At 42.9% G+C, this 18,396-nt stretch overlaps 2 protein-coding genes across 3 annotated transcripts in view; one reads left to right on the top strand and one right to left on the bottom strand.

Annotated features, from left to right (window-relative positions):
- EFL1 (elongation factor like GTPase 1) overlaps positions 1 to 18,396 on the bottom strand; it is a 68,037-nt gene extending 49,641 nt beyond the window's left edge. For both annotated transcript variants that reach the window (XM_006905313.3, XM_025050065.1), the window contains exons 1-14: positions 18,320 to 18,396; positions 17,557 to 17,660; positions 16,627 to 16,694; positions 14,794 to 14,878; positions 12,984 to 13,117; positions 11,691 to 11,828; positions 9,954 to 10,168; positions 7,543 to 7,666; positions 5,791 to 5,867; positions 4,947 to 5,083; positions 3,866 to 3,988; positions 1,737 to 1,836; positions 1,223 to 1,374; positions 818 to 984 (exon numbers count right to left, since the gene is read on the bottom strand). In XM_006905313.3, the coding sequence (XP_006905375.1) occupies positions 818 to 984; positions 1,223 to 1,374; positions 1,737 to 1,836; positions 3,866 to 3,988; positions 4,947 to 5,083; positions 5,791 to 5,867; positions 7,543 to 7,666; positions 9,954 to 10,168; positions 11,691 to 11,828; positions 12,984 to 13,117; positions 14,794 to 14,878; positions 16,627 to 16,694; positions 17,557 to 17,647 (1,611 nt within the window). In that variant the 5' untranslated portion in view covers positions 17,648 to 17,660; positions 18,320 to 18,396. The remainder of the gene's footprint in view (positions 1 to 817; positions 985 to 1,222; positions 1,375 to 1,736; positions 1,837 to 3,865; positions 3,989 to 4,946; positions 5,084 to 5,790; positions 5,868 to 7,542; positions 7,667 to 9,953; positions 10,169 to 11,690; positions 11,829 to 12,983; positions 13,118 to 14,793; positions 14,879 to 16,626; positions 16,695 to 17,556; positions 17,661 to 18,319) is intronic.
- The window catches only part of LOC112483940 (stabilizer of axonemal microtubules 1-like), a 3,388-nt gene continuing 2,883 nt past the window's right edge, over positions 17,892 to 18,396 (top strand). The window contains exon 1 of the mRNA XM_025050417.1: positions 17,892 to 17,900. Coding sequence (XP_024906185.1) covers positions 17,892 to 17,900 — 9 coding nt within the window. The remainder of the gene's footprint in view (positions 17,901 to 18,396) is intronic.

Raw genomic sequence — 18,396 nt, 5'->3', positions numbered from 1 at the left:
TTTATAATTTTCTCTATAAAGATATTTAATCACTAGCTATCTTAGATTTTGTTGCTATTCTAATACATTCATGGATAGAAAGATTTCTGTATTGCAAAATGCTAACTCATGCCAAATACACGTACTGATTTAAAGCGACGCCAAACAGTGTCTCAATGGAGCTTTTCACAGAACCTGACACGTAAATCCTTTCTTACTGCTTCTTGCTGAACCTGACCAGCGACCTGAACCTGTGGCATGTTCATCCTCCTATGACCTTCATGACTTAATTACTACGTATGCACCTTGCTTATGCCTGAAATGCTCTGTGACAGCTGCAGCCTGTGGTCTCCCTTTGCCCTTTGGGTCAAGCATATTTAGATGCTGGCCATTCTATGCTTATAGACCCTCCTGATCAATTTTGAGGATCTGCCTGTCATGTGACTGCTGCATGTCGCCTGCTCATTGCCCATGCCTTTAGCCGGTGACACCAATTTTTTGGACCTCCCTATTTCTTGAAGATCTGCCACTGTCCTGGCTCTAGCAGGACATCTGTTGTTCCCAGTTCCTTCCTCTAGCCTTGAAGAGAAAAGCCTTAAAATTAATTAAATAAGGCCTGGAAGCTGTGCTCAGATACTGGTTTAGTTTCCTAAATGCTACTAAGTAAAACAGGTTACCAAATGTTACCAAAAAAACACAAGAGACTATATGAATTCAGCCAAATGTGCCTTCCTAGAGACAAAAATAAATCTACCAATAAGGTAATAACCAATTTCGAGAATTTGAAAACTATCGAAACCTTGAAACAATATGCTAATGTTTTATTTCCAACTCTTACCCGCTGCAAAAACTCAACAGGACTATATTTAGGCCCCAAGACAAAAATTTTCTTTCCTCTTCGAGCCACACCACTGAATACCCGAGCAAATGCAATGAAAGTCTCTTGGTTGTTTCCTTCCTGTGGCACAGGTGTCGGGGTCATACTCTCCACTTGTTGCTCATCACCTGCCAGAAACAAAAGGATAATGAATGCCAAGAATGCTCTCTCCACTCCAAGAACTGCCAGGAAACAGGGAACAGTGAATAGGATATAAATTTGGCCCAGTCTCAGGAAAGAGACACCAAGAATGAAAGGATACTGATAAAACCTACAATTAAGGCTAGAAGCTGGAGTGCTAAAGGATGAGTGTCCCACATTAAGTAACAACTATTTTACACCAAAGCCTACGTAAGAAAGATGTACCTTTTGGGTCCTCTCCCTCTGGACTTGTTGCAAGGGCACCCCCATCTGGGGCGGACTCCACAGGCACCTGGCCCTGCGCTGCTGCGAGCTTCTCCGCGTGCCTCTGTCTTGCACGCTCACGCCTCTGAGCAATTTCTTCTTGTGTGAGAGGTCTACAGGATACCACAAACGTGTTAACATCTGGCAACATCAAGCATCTCAGTCCACTCACACAAAGAAACAGCAGGTATTAATGTGGCTGGGTAAGACAGCAGGTGGTCCCAGGTCCCTTCACGGAGGTTTCTCCAAGTCCTCTCCCTAACTGTGGCAACAGGAGAGATGGCCTATCGGGCTTTCTCTGAGGATGCTGTGTCCCCAGCTATTCTGAATTATGAACCGACATGCAAGAGCCAATATCTCCACAATGCGCCTTACACTACAGCACGGACCTTTCTCAGATACCCACACTCCCAATGCACCCCCACCAAATGTAAGCCATTTCCCCAGCCCAGCCCAACTTCCCCCACGCCCTTACCTTGGCTTGTTCTGAGGCAAAGCCTTAGCGTCAACTGCGAACATTTTGGAAACAAAGATAATAACTGGAGCAGTATCTTCACTTCCACATTTCATGAAAGCTGAACGAGCGAGAAGAGAAATGTCACTTTCCCCCCACTATTAAAAATCCATTTTTCTACAAAACAATTAGATGTTTAGACGATGGCATCACTTAAATATATAAGCAGCCTATAATCTTTTACAACCACGATAAAAATTCCATTTAAAAAAGTATAAAATTGCCAGAATAGAGCAAGAGCAAGCAAAACTGGCAGAAATGAGGCAAGAAAAGCAAAATTAAAAGGGTGAGAGGAGGGCTGGGGCAACCCCTAAATAGAGCTGCGGCAAGGAAACAGGGTGCCCACCCCGCAAGCCCTCACAGATTTCCCCTGGACCCAGTGGAAGGGACAGAACTGAGGAATGTTACCAAAGGTCAGGGGTCAACAGGCAGCACTTGAACAAAATAGATAAAAATCAATAGCTTTTTCCAATCCCCACAATAACAAGTCAGAAAACAAAACAGGCAAAAATATCTTACCATGACAGTAGTGACAAATCTTAGAATTAAAATCCTTTATTACAAAGACATCAATTTTCCCTAAATCTATAAATTTTACACAACTTCATAGCGACACACTAACACTTTTCTTAACCTACACTGGAGGTACAGAAGTATTCCTTAGTAATTTTTTAAAACTGCCATGTCAAAAAATTGTTATGTAAGTTAAAGAATTCATCAGTAAAATGTGAACCAGAAAAAACATTCTGGAAGTCAGAATTAAACATGTACCAGAAGTCTTGCCTGGGAAAGCTCTGAAAGGTTTTGAGGAACAGAATGACACATCCAACCTTACACGTGAACAGATCGCTCTGGCTGCAGGGCTGACAAAACACTGAAGGGGAATCCAGAGCAGAAGCTTGACTTTTCTGTCTGAAAGCTATTACAATGACAGAGAGGCGGAAGTGGAAATGCTGAGAAGTAGCTGAACTGTGGCTATATTTCAAGGGAAAAATAACAGGATTTGCAGATGGACTGGATGCAGGCCTGCGAGATGAGCCATGGATAACTCCGAGGCTTTTGGACTGAGCCAATGAAAGAATGGAGGTCCCTAGAGCTGAGATGGAATAACCAGAAACAGGCTGGGAGAGAAGACAAGAAGCCCAGCTTGGGATAGGTTGTTTGCCATGCTTCTTAGCCGCGTGGAGAGAGGGAGTGTGCAACCGGACAAAAGAGTGTGGAGTTCAGGGAACACATCTGCACTGGAGACACAGATGTGGGGATTATGAACACAGCCTTGTCATGTGAAGCCTAGAGAATGGATAAGATCACCTGGAGAGTGGATGCAGATAGAAAACAGGTAAGGTCAAAACACTGAACCTTGCTTGGGGACATCTCAGTTAACAAGTCAGGGAGATGGAGAGGAACCGGAAAGAGATTAAGAATAAGCGGACAGGGAGAAAAGTAGAAGCACGTGGAAGCCTGGAAGTCGAAGGAAGAGTCTCAAGAAAGGAGTGACCAGTTGTGTCGAATGCTTCTGACAGATCTGGTCAGGTGATTTAACAAGGACAGTAAACAGTGGCCCCGAGAACAGGAGCACAGTGGTTCTGGGGGTGGAACATCCAATTCAGCAGAATGGGTGAAGTGGAAACAGTGAGTGCACACAGGTGAGTACCGTGGAGCTTACAGAGGCTGGAATGGGAGGCACCCCTCTCCAGGGAGCATATGCGCAGGGCTTCTAAGGAGCCACACAGCCCCTGGAACCCTAAGGACACAGCCATGGCGGCGACGCAGCAGCTCACGGACACGGTCCTGGCTGTTTAGGAGTATGAAATATAGCATCATGATGAGATTATGAAATGAGATCAGCGCAGAAAGGAGTCTCAGAGTTTCTGGTCTCCCACCCCACTAGTGGAAAACAAATGGCTATAGAAAAAAATTAAAACCTTTGGAGAAAAACCGGTGAAAGGGTCATTTGTAAAACTTTATCTGTGGAGGTGGACATGTGACAACTTATCGTTCAGCAGACTGGCAGTCCACAAACTGGTCTAGAGCAGCCTTGCTTAGGACAATCAAAAAGAGGATGCATGCTATGCTCATCTTTACCTCACCTGCTTTGAGTGCCTGGGTTTCCGGTGGAAGAGAGTCAAATGTGTGTGATCCTGTACACATCAGTTTCTCTACTCTCTCGGCAGTAATATCGAGGGGACTAGGAAGTTTCTGACACACCATAGCTGAAGTCTGTTGTTAAGGATTCAAAACCTTGAGCAAGGGCCCTCCACCAAGGTACAGATCCACAGTGTGCACTAAACATCGAGGGAACAACGTATGTCTACGGAAAACATCTGGGCTGTAAGGCAACGTTACTGTATGTGTCATGTCTCAAAATGGATATAATTCCAGGAACTTCATGGACTCCCTAAAGCCCAGGAAGGATTCTTACAATAGCTATCCTAATATGCTGATGGCCCACGAAACAAGAGATGACAACAAAGCTTACTAGCTTAGCTACCTGTGACCATGAAATCCTGATAATTTTTCATATGGTTTCAGTCTATATACTTTTATAGAACCAACAGCCACAAGCTACGATACAAGAAAGTCCCCTACCAGAGCAAGTGTCACTGTAGGGGTAGGTGTCCATCAGAGCTCTGGGCTGAGCTACCACAGCTGGTCCACTCCCAGGACACTGCACCCCGCCCCTCCGCTCCTATGCACCCCATGGACATTGCCTGTACACAAAGATCAATGAAGATCATTTAAACTCATGTGTTCAAATACTTGGGTTACATTAACTGTAATCAAGTATTTTTGTGATCACTAACATGATGGGAAACAGTAACATACTGACACTAGATGAAATGGTGATCTAATGCAAACATCTAAATTCTCTAATATATAAATCTTAGTAATATAAAATTTCTATTTTCACAGCTAATGAAATAAAAATAAAAGAATATATGTTCTTAAAAGAATATTCTTTTAGACTGGTATTAGTATGACTACTAATAAGTATTAATATATTAATTTTTAAAGCGTTAAAGTTTCATAGGAGAATGCTAAATAACCACAGAAAACTTACTTTGGACTAGAATGCATTATTTCTAGACAATTTCCTGGCTGCCAATCACAAGTTCCTTTTTCTTGTTTTGTCAAAACTACTTCACTAAAAGCCACTGAAATAAAGGATACCAAGAACAGCGTGCGCTATAGGCAGCCACTGACTGCAGATGGCACTGAGCTGGACTTTAGGGTCTGAATGTCGTGCTTCCCGGGCTCCCATCTTCAATCCTAAAGAAGTCACTATTTTATCAATTTTTTCTTTGTCCCTACAGTAAACACACAAGATTGGGGGAGGGGTCACACAGGTGTGAAGGAGCAGCACAAAAAAAGAATGCAACATCAATACATCTATTCCTAATGCACTACTTTTTCTACGGAAAAATCAACAGAAACGATCAAAAGGGGCTCCTGCTACTACATTAGAGGACCGCTCAATCTCTGCTCTCATGCTGTCAAATGAGCCTTTAAAACTTCCCATAAAGCACCATTAAACAAATGATGTCAAATGGTGACACGGTTTTACAAAAAAAATGCTTAAAAGGCATTATTCCAACTCTGGTAAAACACAGAAAGTAAATTTACTAAAGCAAACTTTCTTTTCCACTTGTATCAGGCAAGTTTTCTCCCAAGTTCCTCATTAATGATCACAGGTATCAAGAACCCTTTTTTTTTTTTTTTTACTATAATTACTATTTTATTTTAAACTAGCTTTATAAAAGCAAAGGTCCAATGTTTCTCTGTCCTTTTATCTGTTCCCCTCGGCACTCTGTAACATTGCTATTTTGTCCCTCCTGTTACCTTTGACTTGGGCTACACATACCCCTGTAAACTGTCTCCAGCTCCTGAAATCGACTCATCTGTAAAGGCTTTCTTTACTTTCCCTGTCTACGTCAGCTTTCCCAAGTGTGATTCACTAAAATAGGAAGTGAGGCAAATTATCCTGTCCAAAGATAAAGTTTTATAACAGTCTTACTTTTTTAAGACAGCATCATATAAACTCCATATATTTTCCAGGATTAGCTGTACAAATAATGGTTTCTTTCCTTTTGCCTATAAAAAAGAATATACATGCATAAGTTTCCAAGTATTTAACAGGTATCTTAAATATTCATTCTTATATTTTATTACCAGTAAGTCTCATTTCTACCAGAAAATATTTATCCAACAGTAAAAAGGAGGAAAGTAGTTATAATAACCCACTGTTCTCTTACTGTGGGAACTATGGACTTCACAAATGATGAAACCATTTGGGGGACTTATCACTGCAGCTGCCCCGCCACTGACATTAAAGGAACACACAGTACCGAAGCTGAGGGCTAAAACTTCCCTCTGCGTGTGCAGGCCTTTCCCTGGACTAAAGGCTAATGATGTTCTTAAATAGGAAAAACACTTAACTTCAAGAAAGAGGCTATTAAATAAACAAAAAACCGACCGGTTCTCTTAAACTATGCTAAATAAGAGCAAGAGCACCCCGAGATGGATTCTCTCAGAGACATGAGATGGAACACGAACCGATACTGCCCTTCTCAAGAGCCACCGCTAAGTAGTAGGAAATTACGTCGTTACCTTTGAATGCTTGGTTTAAAAAAAAGTCATCAAGAAGCCATAAAAACTTATGCACAAACATGCCCACCATAGCTTTACTTTTAATACCAAAACATTTAAAAGACAAAAACAAAAACTATGTCTCCAATCTTAGGAGAGTGATTCCATGAAGCACTCACAAAACAAAATAACAACAAGGTACTTATTATGTGACAGGAACTGTTCTCAAGACTTTTCTCAGATGGTTTCATATAATCACAACCAGAGGTAAGTACGATGACCTCCATTTTGCAAATGAAAAACCTAGATACAGGTCACAAAGCTAGTGAATGCTGCAGCTGAGATTTAAGCAGAGACGGAATCTCAAATCAGCTCTTTCCCACTTCACACTGGCTCCTTTTTAAATACACTGTTTATAAAAAGATTTCTCAGGCAAGGGAAGATATTCATGATTTTTTTTTTTTTAATTTAGATATAACATCAAGCGAAAAAGCAGCTACGTTATATAAACAGCATAATATCAACTGAGGGATATATGCATCTATCCAAAAAGAAAAAAAATAAATTAAAACCATAGCATTAGCATTGTTGGCTTCTGATTTTTTCTTTCCTGTGCCTTTATAGTACTTTCTAAAAGGAACATATATGCTCTTTAATGAGAATAATATACAAAATCCTGAATTTTACATTAAAAGTGTCAAGAAAAGTATCATTTGAGGCTACGTGACTCAGCGGTCAGTCCTACATTGCCTCTACCTACAGAAGGAAGGGTTCCAGGGAGCCCCTGCTTCTCCCCATTACCACTCATGGTGACTGGCATTAGTAAGAGATGCCTCAGCTGAGACTAGGAATACACTGTGGGCCATACAGTGGTGTGTAAAAGAGACGTCTCCTTAACGGCGAAAGGGACACACAAATGCATGATGCAAAATGTGTGTCTTCGAGTGACCAGGACGAGAATTTTGCTACCCCCCAATAATAATCATTTATTATCTATATTTAAAGAACTCTACTTAAGCAATACTTGGATCTGACTCATGAGCTTTAACCAAATATATACAGTTAAAAAGTCCTTCAGGAACTGACACCAAAGCCAAATTACATCCTATGAAGTGTGACAGTAAAGGTTTTCTTGGGGCAAGAGCGTAACCGACATTCAAAAGGAAGGTATGCACATTACCTGATCAACCTTCATGATCTTCTTAGCCTTCATATTTATATAATAATCTCCCCACAATGTTTTCAAAAGAACTTCCTTTTTGATGCCAATTTTTTGACTGTAGATCTTGGCAAAGTGCTCAATTCTGAAACGAAAGCGTTAGGTTATTAATAACAACAAGTATGGGTATAGCTGACACTGGAGTGTTTCTGTGCCAGATACTGTTCAAAGTGCTTCAGATGTATTACTAACATAATAATTTCAACTCACCTACAAGGCAGGTACAAATTATCTCCTGTTTTACAGAAAAGGATAAAGAAGCACATAGATATTTATAGGTCATAAGTGAAGCTGGGCTTCAAACCCGAGCATCTGACCCGAGCCTGTGTTCTTGTCCAATCATCTCTACATGCACATGAATCAGACCCCACGTTACAGCTCCCATTCTTAACTGCATGTATAAACACGGGAGGAGGGGCAATGGCCAAGGAAATCCAGGCTCTAGTTGCCCATTGCAACTGTGCCAACAAAAACGGCTTCAGCCATTCACTGCTATAGCTGTCTGTTCACAAAGAGAATGAAATCTAGCCAGAACCTGCCAAAAAGGGCTTTTCAGCATCCACGATTAAACCCCAAACACATGCACTTAACTCCCTCAGCTCTTAGAGAAACCAGTTAGCGCCAGGTCTGCTCTCAGCCATGGGAGGGCAGTCACCTGACAAACATGGGTGCTGCTGTACGTAGTGTCTGCATTGTCTGGATAAAGGACCTAAAGGAAATCTTTTCTGCAGGGGACAGTATGTTTAACCAAAGGTTTGAGTCCAACTCTCAAAGCACCAGCATCTGAAAAGATGCAGTTGCTACTTTATCCACTGCAGAAGGAATCCAAAGTTAACATACTCTAGACTGTTCTTTACACATCAGTCAGCAATTGTGGTACTGCTGGAATCCAGAAGTTAACCACGACTCAGTCCAACGAGCTGACACTCTCTGATGAGACTGGAAGCCTGGTGAGGGTGATAAGCTGAAGGAGCAGGAGTTAATAATTATGGTTGGAAGCAAGAATGTGAAGAGCATCAGGCAGCAGCGTAGAAGCAAAAGCAGGCACTGCAGAAACTGCTAACGATAAATATCCAATCCCCTTTCAGTGAGGGCCAAGGGACAAAAAAATACCCACTCAAGAATCAAAATTCAGATTACACAGTAACAGGCTGTTGACACTGTGGAGCTGACCTCAAGGGTCCGTTACTTTCAAAATTACTCACTATGGTAAACTTTATTTCCCATTTGATCCAACAGTAATTTATTTAGCAGAGCGACTTTTTAAATTTTCCAAAACTTTACTTCCTATTACTTAATAATTATTATGTATAAACAAATGACACAAATTACAAATTACACATTATTCCTACAATAACTTATGTAATCATGAGTTATGTTATTATTACTACATTATCTATAATCCTTTTGTCCTTCTGAAGAGAGAACCCGTCTTCTCTGCACAGGTTCTCGGCTCGCTCCACTGTCTGACAGCTCTCCCAGCACACAGGGCTGAAAGGGCACGCCTGGTCTCGCGCCCACTTCAGTCACTACTCCACAGTGAGGATGGGGCCAAGGGCCGACACTCACTGGGCAGAGCTCCTGGGCCTCAAAAAGAAAGCAGGTCTTGTCCCGCTGACGACTCCAGGGGTTAGTAAATTGAGAACTCTGTATTTTTTCTTACAATTGTCGTGCAGCTACTATAACCTCGAAATAAAAAGTTCAATTTAAAAAATCAGTTGCAACTTCTGAGGGAAAACGTTCGTTCCAGTTTGTTCTGGGTTGTATAGCTTGCCTTCACCCAAGGTTCCAAATAACCTGCTCTGGGGAGAGAAGAGGAGCTTTGCATAACTTGTTGGCTGCTGACCAAACTTTTGGGTCCCTTTTGGCAGGGGGAGTTGGCAAAGTGATACTATTTTTAGAAGGTAAGTAACTGCCCTGTAGAGGAAATCAAACGGTAGGAGAGGGTGGAAACGTAAATTCCCAGGCAGAACTGCAGACTCTTAACAACCGGTGGAGCAATGGAGTGTCCCACTGCCCGGTGTCCAGTGGGATTTATGAGCAACTGCAGAAGGCACTGAGCACGGGTAGCTCTGTGACGACAGCACAGTCCATGGGCCTGGGAGGCCCAGAGACCCTTCCAGAAGGCCTATGAAGTGAAAAACTGTATAATGAAACTAAGACGTTGCCTTGCCTTTTGCACCATTCTCAAGTAAACTGGGTTTTCTAACTACATAACTGAACGAACAGAAAGCAGAAACCCTTGAGAACCTAGGTGTCTTTATTAAAGATGTCCACTTCTGATGTATTTATGAATTATAATAATGATAACCATATAAAAAATCGCTTGTGTATCAAATGCACAGAGATGTAACAGATGCAAACAGACTCACCCGAAGCCCCACCCGTCGACTGCACTTGTGAACACCACATTCCCCTGGTCTGGAGAGAAGTAAAGGTGGGAATCATCCGTGTCCTCCAAGCCAGCACTCCAGTCGTACACTTGCTCTCCCGGGTCAGAATTTGGGTTCCCCTGGGATTCGGTCTCTCTCTCTGCTCTTTCTTCTAGGACTTTAGAAGTAAAAAGAGTTCCTGTGAGCGCATTAATCTAGAAGAGATGGTGATACGGCAGACTGTCATTCAATGCTTAGCATGCCCATAGTGAGAGACACCCTGCCTAACCATTAAGCCAAGAGCCATCTGTCAGTCACAGTCTGGGCTCATATTAATAGTAATATGGCATTTATAATAATTAACTTACAAGTTATCAGCCCATTCTTTCTCGACCCAACAAAAGTAAAATCATTTTTGTGATTATTCGTTTAGTGCAAACACTGTTAAAGTCACAACTTTAACTCCAGGCCTGGTGTCACTAGGAACTCAGTTTCCACCCCGACAACCCTAGTTTACAGCCTTAGTCAAGTCCCTGGCCACTTCACACACCAGCTGTTTGAACTTTTCACCACTCTCTCCGGGCCTTCTTCCCAAACTCCAACTCCCAAGTAAGTAATCTTATTTCCTACCTGAGAGAGAAAACAGAGCCTATTATCCAGAAATCCTGCAAACTCCCCATATTCCAACCCGTCAGCCTGTCTGTATCTGCAAACCCGCCGGCCCTGCTCCTTCCACTGCGAGGCAGGGGCATTTCGCCTGTGTCCGTCTCTGTCCGTCTCTACAGGGAACGAGACCCACTGATCCACTTTTTCCACTGCTCTGCCTTCATCATTCCCTCCCTTCGGCAAATACATTTTAAGTTGGTCTCATCAATGGTGCTCCATTTTCTTGAAGAAGAGTTCGAGCTCAATGCACGGCATAGAGGCTCACCACACGCTAAGGCCTGGCTGCCTTCCTCCTCATACCTCCTGGCCCTGCTCACCGTGCTCTAATCTGTTGGCTGTAAAAGACAATCTGCACCTCTCTGGGTGAAACACTGTGCTGTGTTTTCTCGCCTTTATGACTTTGTGCATCCTGTCCCTTCTCTCTCAAACGCCCCTGCCATAATTCTCTACCTGCATACACTACCTTCTGTTGCAAGATTTTCCCTAACTCTCTCCTCCCTCTCACCTGGTCTGGGTGAGGTGGTCCTCACCATGTTCTTGAATCACACCAGGGCTTATCTCACTGTTCTCCAAATGTCTCCTTTAACTGTTTGTCTCCCCTACTACACTGTGAGATTTTGAAAATAAAGACTCTGACTTGTCTGTCCTTACATTCATAATACTCAGCACACAACGAATATCCAAGAATTCATTTATTCAACATATAGCTATATAAATGTTTCCTGAATAAATAAATTTAAAAATACTTGGGTAAAATTCCATTTAAAGACAGGTCATAAAAAAAAAAACAAAAAGTCTCCTATCATCATTCCATTTTGGAACCAAACTACAAGGTTTAGACCAGAGAGCATTAAACCATAGTTGAGAAGGTTTCCAGGGGTAGGGGGCTCCTGAAAGGATGCCTGTCCTGTTCCCTGTGTTGTAGTATAACTGTAATACACATGAATCTTAAGCGGAAAAGGTCTAAATAAGAATTTTCTATAGCAATGCCAAACACACAACTTAGCAACTTCCTTACAATGATACCTCCTTGAGTCCCAATTTTTAAAATACTGATGTAAAGGGTAATACCTGCTCCAAAATATTCTTGAGGTGAGAATACGCCTCCTGTGGGGTGAATTTCAGTTCCACTATCAAGCGATCTATCTTATTAATCACTAAAACTGGACGGATGTTTTCGAGCCAGGCTTGTCGTAGAACTGCCTGTGTCTGATTAAAAGAGAAAGGAAAATATGAAACTCATGATTCAAAAAAATTAAAGCACATTGGAATATTCTGAATCAGTTAATTTCCTTCATCACAACTGAGACTACACAAGAAATCATCCTTGCCTTTATGGAACTGGGGAGAGAGACAGACAGACAGAGACAGACACTCACACACACACTTCACTGAATAATTAAAAAATAAACACTTATGTTGACGACACACAGGTCAAAAACAGAACATGCCCCCAAAGTCCCGTGTATACTTTCCCAACCATAACCCCATGTCTTAGAGCTAACCACTGTTGTGCTATGTGGAAATCAGGTGTGTTAATTTCACTTAGGACACCTAGGACACTACAGACCAAGGATGCGCTTCTTAAGCTGAGGTGCCTGTTGCGCCTTTAGGGGAAATCGGAGGAGAAGGTATTTGATAATTATAGCACATCTTCTTGGAATTACCAACTTTCCTCCATTTGAGTCATTAAACCTTTTATTATTCTTTTTATGAAACAAACAAGGGTATATTAAGAAGTAGAACAAAAGTAGAATGAAAAAGGTGACAACATGTTAAAGATAAAACATAAGGTTTCAAGAAAAATTGTTAACAGAGCTGAGCTTCATGAGCTCCATACCCACTGGAGCCAAATGTTCACTCTAGCCTTAGGAATGAACTTTTTCAGCTTTGATGGAAAAGATGAGAAACACTAGATTAAGGATATAGAAGTGTAGGAGAGGGAAGAAGGGGAAGGGAGAGGACAAGTGCAGATTAAGAAGTGAACAGAGGAAGATGTCTGTTGTCTCGGGGAAAACTAGCCCAGGATTTTGCTATAAACAACCTCTCACAGTACAGAAACCCTTTCCATTGGATTAAAACCACCCGATCGTCCCCAAATTCTTTTCTCCCATTTCTGCTGAGTCCTTCCGTAAAAGGATATCAGAGGCATTTCAAAATATCTAAAGTCACCCTAAGATCCCTTCAAAACTCAGGTGATTTAACTCTATCACAGACTGGAATATTATCAAATGTGAAATGGCAAATCAATGTCTGATCATTAGTGAAATATCTGAAAAGGCACACAGTAAGCAACAGTCAGCTCCTCCTCTTTCCCCACCTTCCCTAACCAGTTAAATGTTTTCACACCGCAGCCCACACTACCTGTGGACAGACCCCTTCCACAGCATCGACCACAATGATGCATCCATCGCAGATGCGAACAGCCGTTGACACTTCTGAGGAGAAATCCACGTGTCCCGGGGAGTCTATGAGATTAATCAGGTACTCCTCCTTACCTGAAATGAAATTTGAGAACACAGATTGTCAGCTGTGCAGTATACAGTACTGTTCCTCGAGCACTCCAGAATAAGAAAGCATCTAAGAAATTACTGTAAAGCTAAAGGAGGTGAAGGCTCAGTCAGCAGCTACCATTCTAACTTAGGCTGTCATTCCAACTCTCATTAATGAGCTACTGATTCCAAACAGCATCTACATAAAACGATCAAAGACTTCATTATTCTATCAGTTACCACTTATCGAGGCCTACTGTGAGCCAAGCACTGTGCTAAATAAACACTTTTAATGTGCTAATCACATTACTGAGTCCCTGCAATGACCCTATTAGATAAATTATTACTATACTCATTTGACAGATTAGCAAGTTGAGACTACAAGAAGCCAATAACGAAGAGGGAAAGCTGTATAAGGGGGCCAAAACAGGAAATAACAACTTGAAAAGACACAGAGCAGTTGGCCAAATTCTTCCCTACGACTTCTCAAAGCGCAGGCATGAAGCTGCTCAATTGAAATGCAGGTTCAATTCTGTAAAAATCTGAGTACTACTATGTGCCAAGCCGTGCTCTGTGCTCTCACACACGTTATCTCCTTCAATCCTCACAACAGAAGAATGAAGCTCACAGCAGGGTGACCGCTCACGCTGATCTGTCTTGCTTTAGCGCTGGAAGTCCCACGCCCTACTAACCCTAAGTCAGTGCCAGGCAAACCAGAACAACTGGCCACCCCAGGGTACAGAGACTTTACATTAAAACCTGAGTAAGTACACCACGCAGAAAAACAGTAATTCGGTAGATTTCTACGCTCACTCCTCCATTTACTGCTAATTTGATATAGTTCTCTTATAAATGCAAAATAATTATTTGAACGCTCAAATACCTGCATATATACTTTATGTCTGCTCCTCCTCTTGGCCCAGTGTTTCTCACCTTCTGTGGGCTCCAGAACTACCACAGGGATGATCATAACAACATGGGTCGTTTAAGGGATTTTCCCCATTGTAATTTTTATGACTTGAGGATGTGACCTGTGCCCTAGGTCATACTGGTAACGATAAAGCCACCACCGCCACCAAGGACAGAGCTCAGATCTGTGGACCGCCTGTGTGTGCCTGGATTGTTTTAAGTGTATTATATACACTATCTAATGCCTACTCACAGCAACCATCTGCAGTATTTACTACCATTAGCCCGATTTTACAGAGCAGGACATCAGGGCACAGAAGTACCTTTCTCAGAGACATTCCAGCTAGAACCCGATTCTGAGGTAAACTGTCTAAGATCAAATAATTCAAAATGGTAGAGAGGAAGTTCAAACCCATCTAATTCCAAAGACATACCTTTAACCACTACAGTTAAGATGGCATGAATTTCATCTCACAAGCCAAGAGGCCACTGGCAGTGAACTTCTGAACACTAGGTTAAGGGTTCCAAAGTGCATGGGTGGGAGGTGGGGGGAGCAGGTGTGAACTGCCAGTTGTTCTGCCCACAGGTCAGCCACACGTCCCCAGCTGGAACCATGTCTGGATAGCCTGACTGACAACAGATCATTTGGAGAGGCCAGACTGCTATTTGTGGAACACGAAGCCAAGAAACTAAGGCATGCATTTAAGGCAGGAAAAGAAACAAGAACATGCAAGATTCAAAACTGTTCTTCTTTAAAAGACAAGTTGGTTTACCTTTTGCATAAAGCAGTGAAATGGCACTGGATTTCATAGTGATACCTCGGACCTGTTCATCTTCTCTGCTATCCATGTACCGTAACTGCAAAAATGCAAAGTATGCACCCTTAATTCCCAATGAATTAAAATATAACATTAAAATAAACTGATTTGGACTTTTGTTTTAAATACTCACATTATAAACTAAAAAATCATTCACATTTTTCTAAAGGGGGAGGCACTGGAGAGGGAAGTTGTCATGGGGAAGAGAACATAGACAAATTGAAAGACATTACCACTTTCTAAATCTATTCAAGCATGCATATCCTCTCCAGAGAGCTGCTCATTCAAATTTCAGCCATGATTGATTGGGTAGTCCATGAACGATTCACAGAAGGTAATGACAGGGGGATTCCTTCTTCATCAAGAACACCCACTGTTTTCCTATTCACAGGCTTTCTGACAGAAGTCTGAGCAGAGATTCAAACAGAAGGTCTCTCTAGAGGCAAGAGAAGCCTTCACTCCCTTTCCCAAATTAGCAGATTTTAAATACACTCTCAAAAACAGAACTGTAGGGTACAAGATATTTCTAACATTACCACTTAGCTGTTGGCTTTCACAAAGCGTTAATGCCAACAGATAAGGACCTGAATCTTTTTCCAGGCTTTGCACTGACAGTGGCTTCACTTAACTGGAAAACCTACCCTCCCCAGCTCCTCAAACCGAAGCACCTCACTAACCTCCCTCCTCCCTCTGCAGAATGCTCTGCCTTACTTCTCCCTGCCATCAAACCTACATTTACTCATTTCCTTCATTCGAGAGCCTTAAGGATAATTTATTGACATGGGATGGCCACATTTATTCATCCCACACTAATTCCTTAATTGTCAGAAAGGCTTCCATTTCCATAGCTCTGGCAAAACCAGACTTCTAAAAGCTACCAATGGCTTCTGGCCAAACACAATAATCTTTTCCAATCCTCACTCTTCTTGATTTGTGTGGTATTAAGCATAGTTAACAACCCTTTGTACACACATGTGCTCACATGCATATGTGAAATTTCCAGGAGTCTAAAATCTCCTGGCTTCCTTCCTATCTCTCCTTAGATCCCACTGCTGGCTCCCCCTTCACTTCTCCAACCTCCCAGAAAGGCATTCTGCTATTCTTCTATACACGTTTCTTCTTTCAGTCACCTATGTGTTTTTTCACTCAATTTTGCTTCTCCATGTCCTCTCTCTGTCCTCAGTTACCTGATAGTGCTGATTATGTCCTGAATTCATCGAGGGAAGGAATATCTCTATTTCTCTCCTGCAAGTAAATTATCCAAGGCTTTTTAAAGCACAGCTAGAAACAAAAATCTCCTCAACTTCATTTCCTATAAGACACGATTTTCATCGTGCCCCTCAGGCTTCAGAAGCCTTCCTGTGGTACGCAGGCTAGCCTTCAAGGTCTCCCATGAGCTGGCAGAGCCTCGCTATCTGCGTGTTCTATCCCAGCAGTCTCTTGACATAAGCTCCTCTCAAACCAAGCACAACTCACAAATTAGCCCTGTCCCCCTTTATCCATATTATTTCCCCCTAACGGTTTCTCTACCTTCTCACCCAAGTCACTCACCTGGGGAGAATCTTTTCCTCTCTGAAAATTTCCACAATTGTGCCAGGATATCATCTGACTACTTACACTTATATTAGTATCAGGTAAAATGAATTGGCAGCTTCTTAGATGCATGAACTATGCTTTACACTTTTTTTTTTTTTTGGCTTTCTAAGAACACAACAAATCGTTCATCACTTTGTAGATAGCTAATACCTACTGAAATGTAACAAGTATTTACCATATACAACAACATACCTTGCCTGCCAGGCGGCTGGAGATGATTCCATTGCTAGATATGAGACAGTCAGCAAGAGTAGTTTTTCCTGTTAAAATAACAGCAGTAATTCAAATCTACCTCTTTTTTAAGGAGAAATGGATTTTATCTACAGATTTAACATCTAACCATAAAAGTTGGTTTAGCAACGGTCTCGTATTTACGTATACTGAGTGAAGAATACGTTAACAGGCATGTTAAAAAGTTCAATTAGACTTCTGAAGAGAACATCTATCTGGAAGGACACAGATTCTAGCACTCTATAGTGCTGACCGTGCATCTCTAACTCCGTAATCCCATCAACCTCAACTCAAAAGTTGCAGAGCGACTTTTTTTTTTAGAGTGCAAAACTTTTTGGAATTGAAGCTAATTTACACAGAATAAAATGCAGTTAAAGGCTGACACAAAACCGTGCCAATCAAAATATAGAACACCTGACAAACTTTCACTAAAGTTCGTAGTTACTAAAATCTGTCCTACAAGAATTTGACCAAGTTTATTCTAATTACGATTTTAACCATCTGATATGTGTAACAGTGACCTTGCCTCTAAACCTAAACCTTTGATAGCTCAGAAAGACAAAAGGATAGCACAGCAATAACTTAGTTCTTTGAAGGGTATACCAAGTAAAGCAAGACTACAGACAAAGTCATTTCAAAAATTCTTATTTTAATGAAATCTCAAGTTCTCACTTAAGAAAACGATGCAATTTTACAAGAATGCTAATCACTAGTTAGCTGTCTTTATTTTAAATGTTTAACAGCGAGCTGCTCTGACATCAAAATTTTAAAGGAAATAAGAGTTGCTTTTTAGCGAGCATCACTGTCAACTGCCCACAGCGTCACTCCACTGACACAGGTGGAGTCACACCCTTAATTACTTAAAATAAGCCACTTAAAAAGAATTCTTACCATGGTCTACATGAGCCAAAACACAGATATTCCTGATGTTAGCAGTGTTTTTCTGGAGTTGAATCATCTTATCCAAACTATTGAGCACCATGGCTGCTTATTCCCTGTAAATGAGAATTGCGAAGTATTAGGAAGGGCACAAGGGCCGAAGGGCGGGGTTTGTTAAACGCCGGGAGCTGACAAGACTCGGCTAGGGAGCCGCGAACCGAGAACCCGGCGAACGTGTCCGGACGGGATCCGCCCGCCGGGCCCAAGTCCCAGGGGAGCGCCTGAGTCAACACCGTGTCACGGCCGGACCCGAGGAGCTCGCTCAACCCTCGGGCGCGACGGGCGCGATGGGCCATGCAGCGCCAGGGATGGGGGCACGGACGAGCGCTCGGGCCACTTCTCCAGGGCTACGACCACAGGGAGGACGGGTGGCAGATAGGAGGGTGGCGTGAGGGGGACGCCGACGGCCCACCCCTCCCCCCGCGGTCTCCCCCGAGTCTCCCCTTGCACCCCGCTCCCGCGCCTCCCCCGAGGTGACGTGCCCGGCTCGTTACCGCCCAGAGCCCGAGTAAAGTCGGGGCCCTGAGCTCCGCCATTCCCCGCCGAGAAGAAAACACCTCAGCCCCACGTTCGTTCCTCCGCCGCTCTCCGTGGGGTCCCGGGTCTGCACCCAGAGGCCGTTCCCAGCCCCGCTCGCCCCTGCCGGCTGCGGCGCCCCACTTCCCCACCCCGCTCAGAGCCGACCCACAGGGCCCCCGGCGCGGCCCGCACTCACCCGCCGGGACGCCGCACCCCGCCACACACCGGCTTCTGAGGCGCCCAGAACTCAGCCGGTCCGGAACCGGCGCGCGG

The sequence above is a fragment of the Pteropus alecto genome, unplaced genomic scaffold (genome assembly GCF_000325575.1).
Source record: "Pteropus alecto unplaced genomic scaffold, ASM32557v1 scaffold60, whole genome shotgun sequence".
Lineage (NCBI taxonomy): Eukaryota > Metazoa > Chordata > Mammalia > Chiroptera > Pteropodidae > Pteropus > Pteropus alecto.
This window is presented reverse-complemented; position numbering and strand designations above follow the sequence as displayed.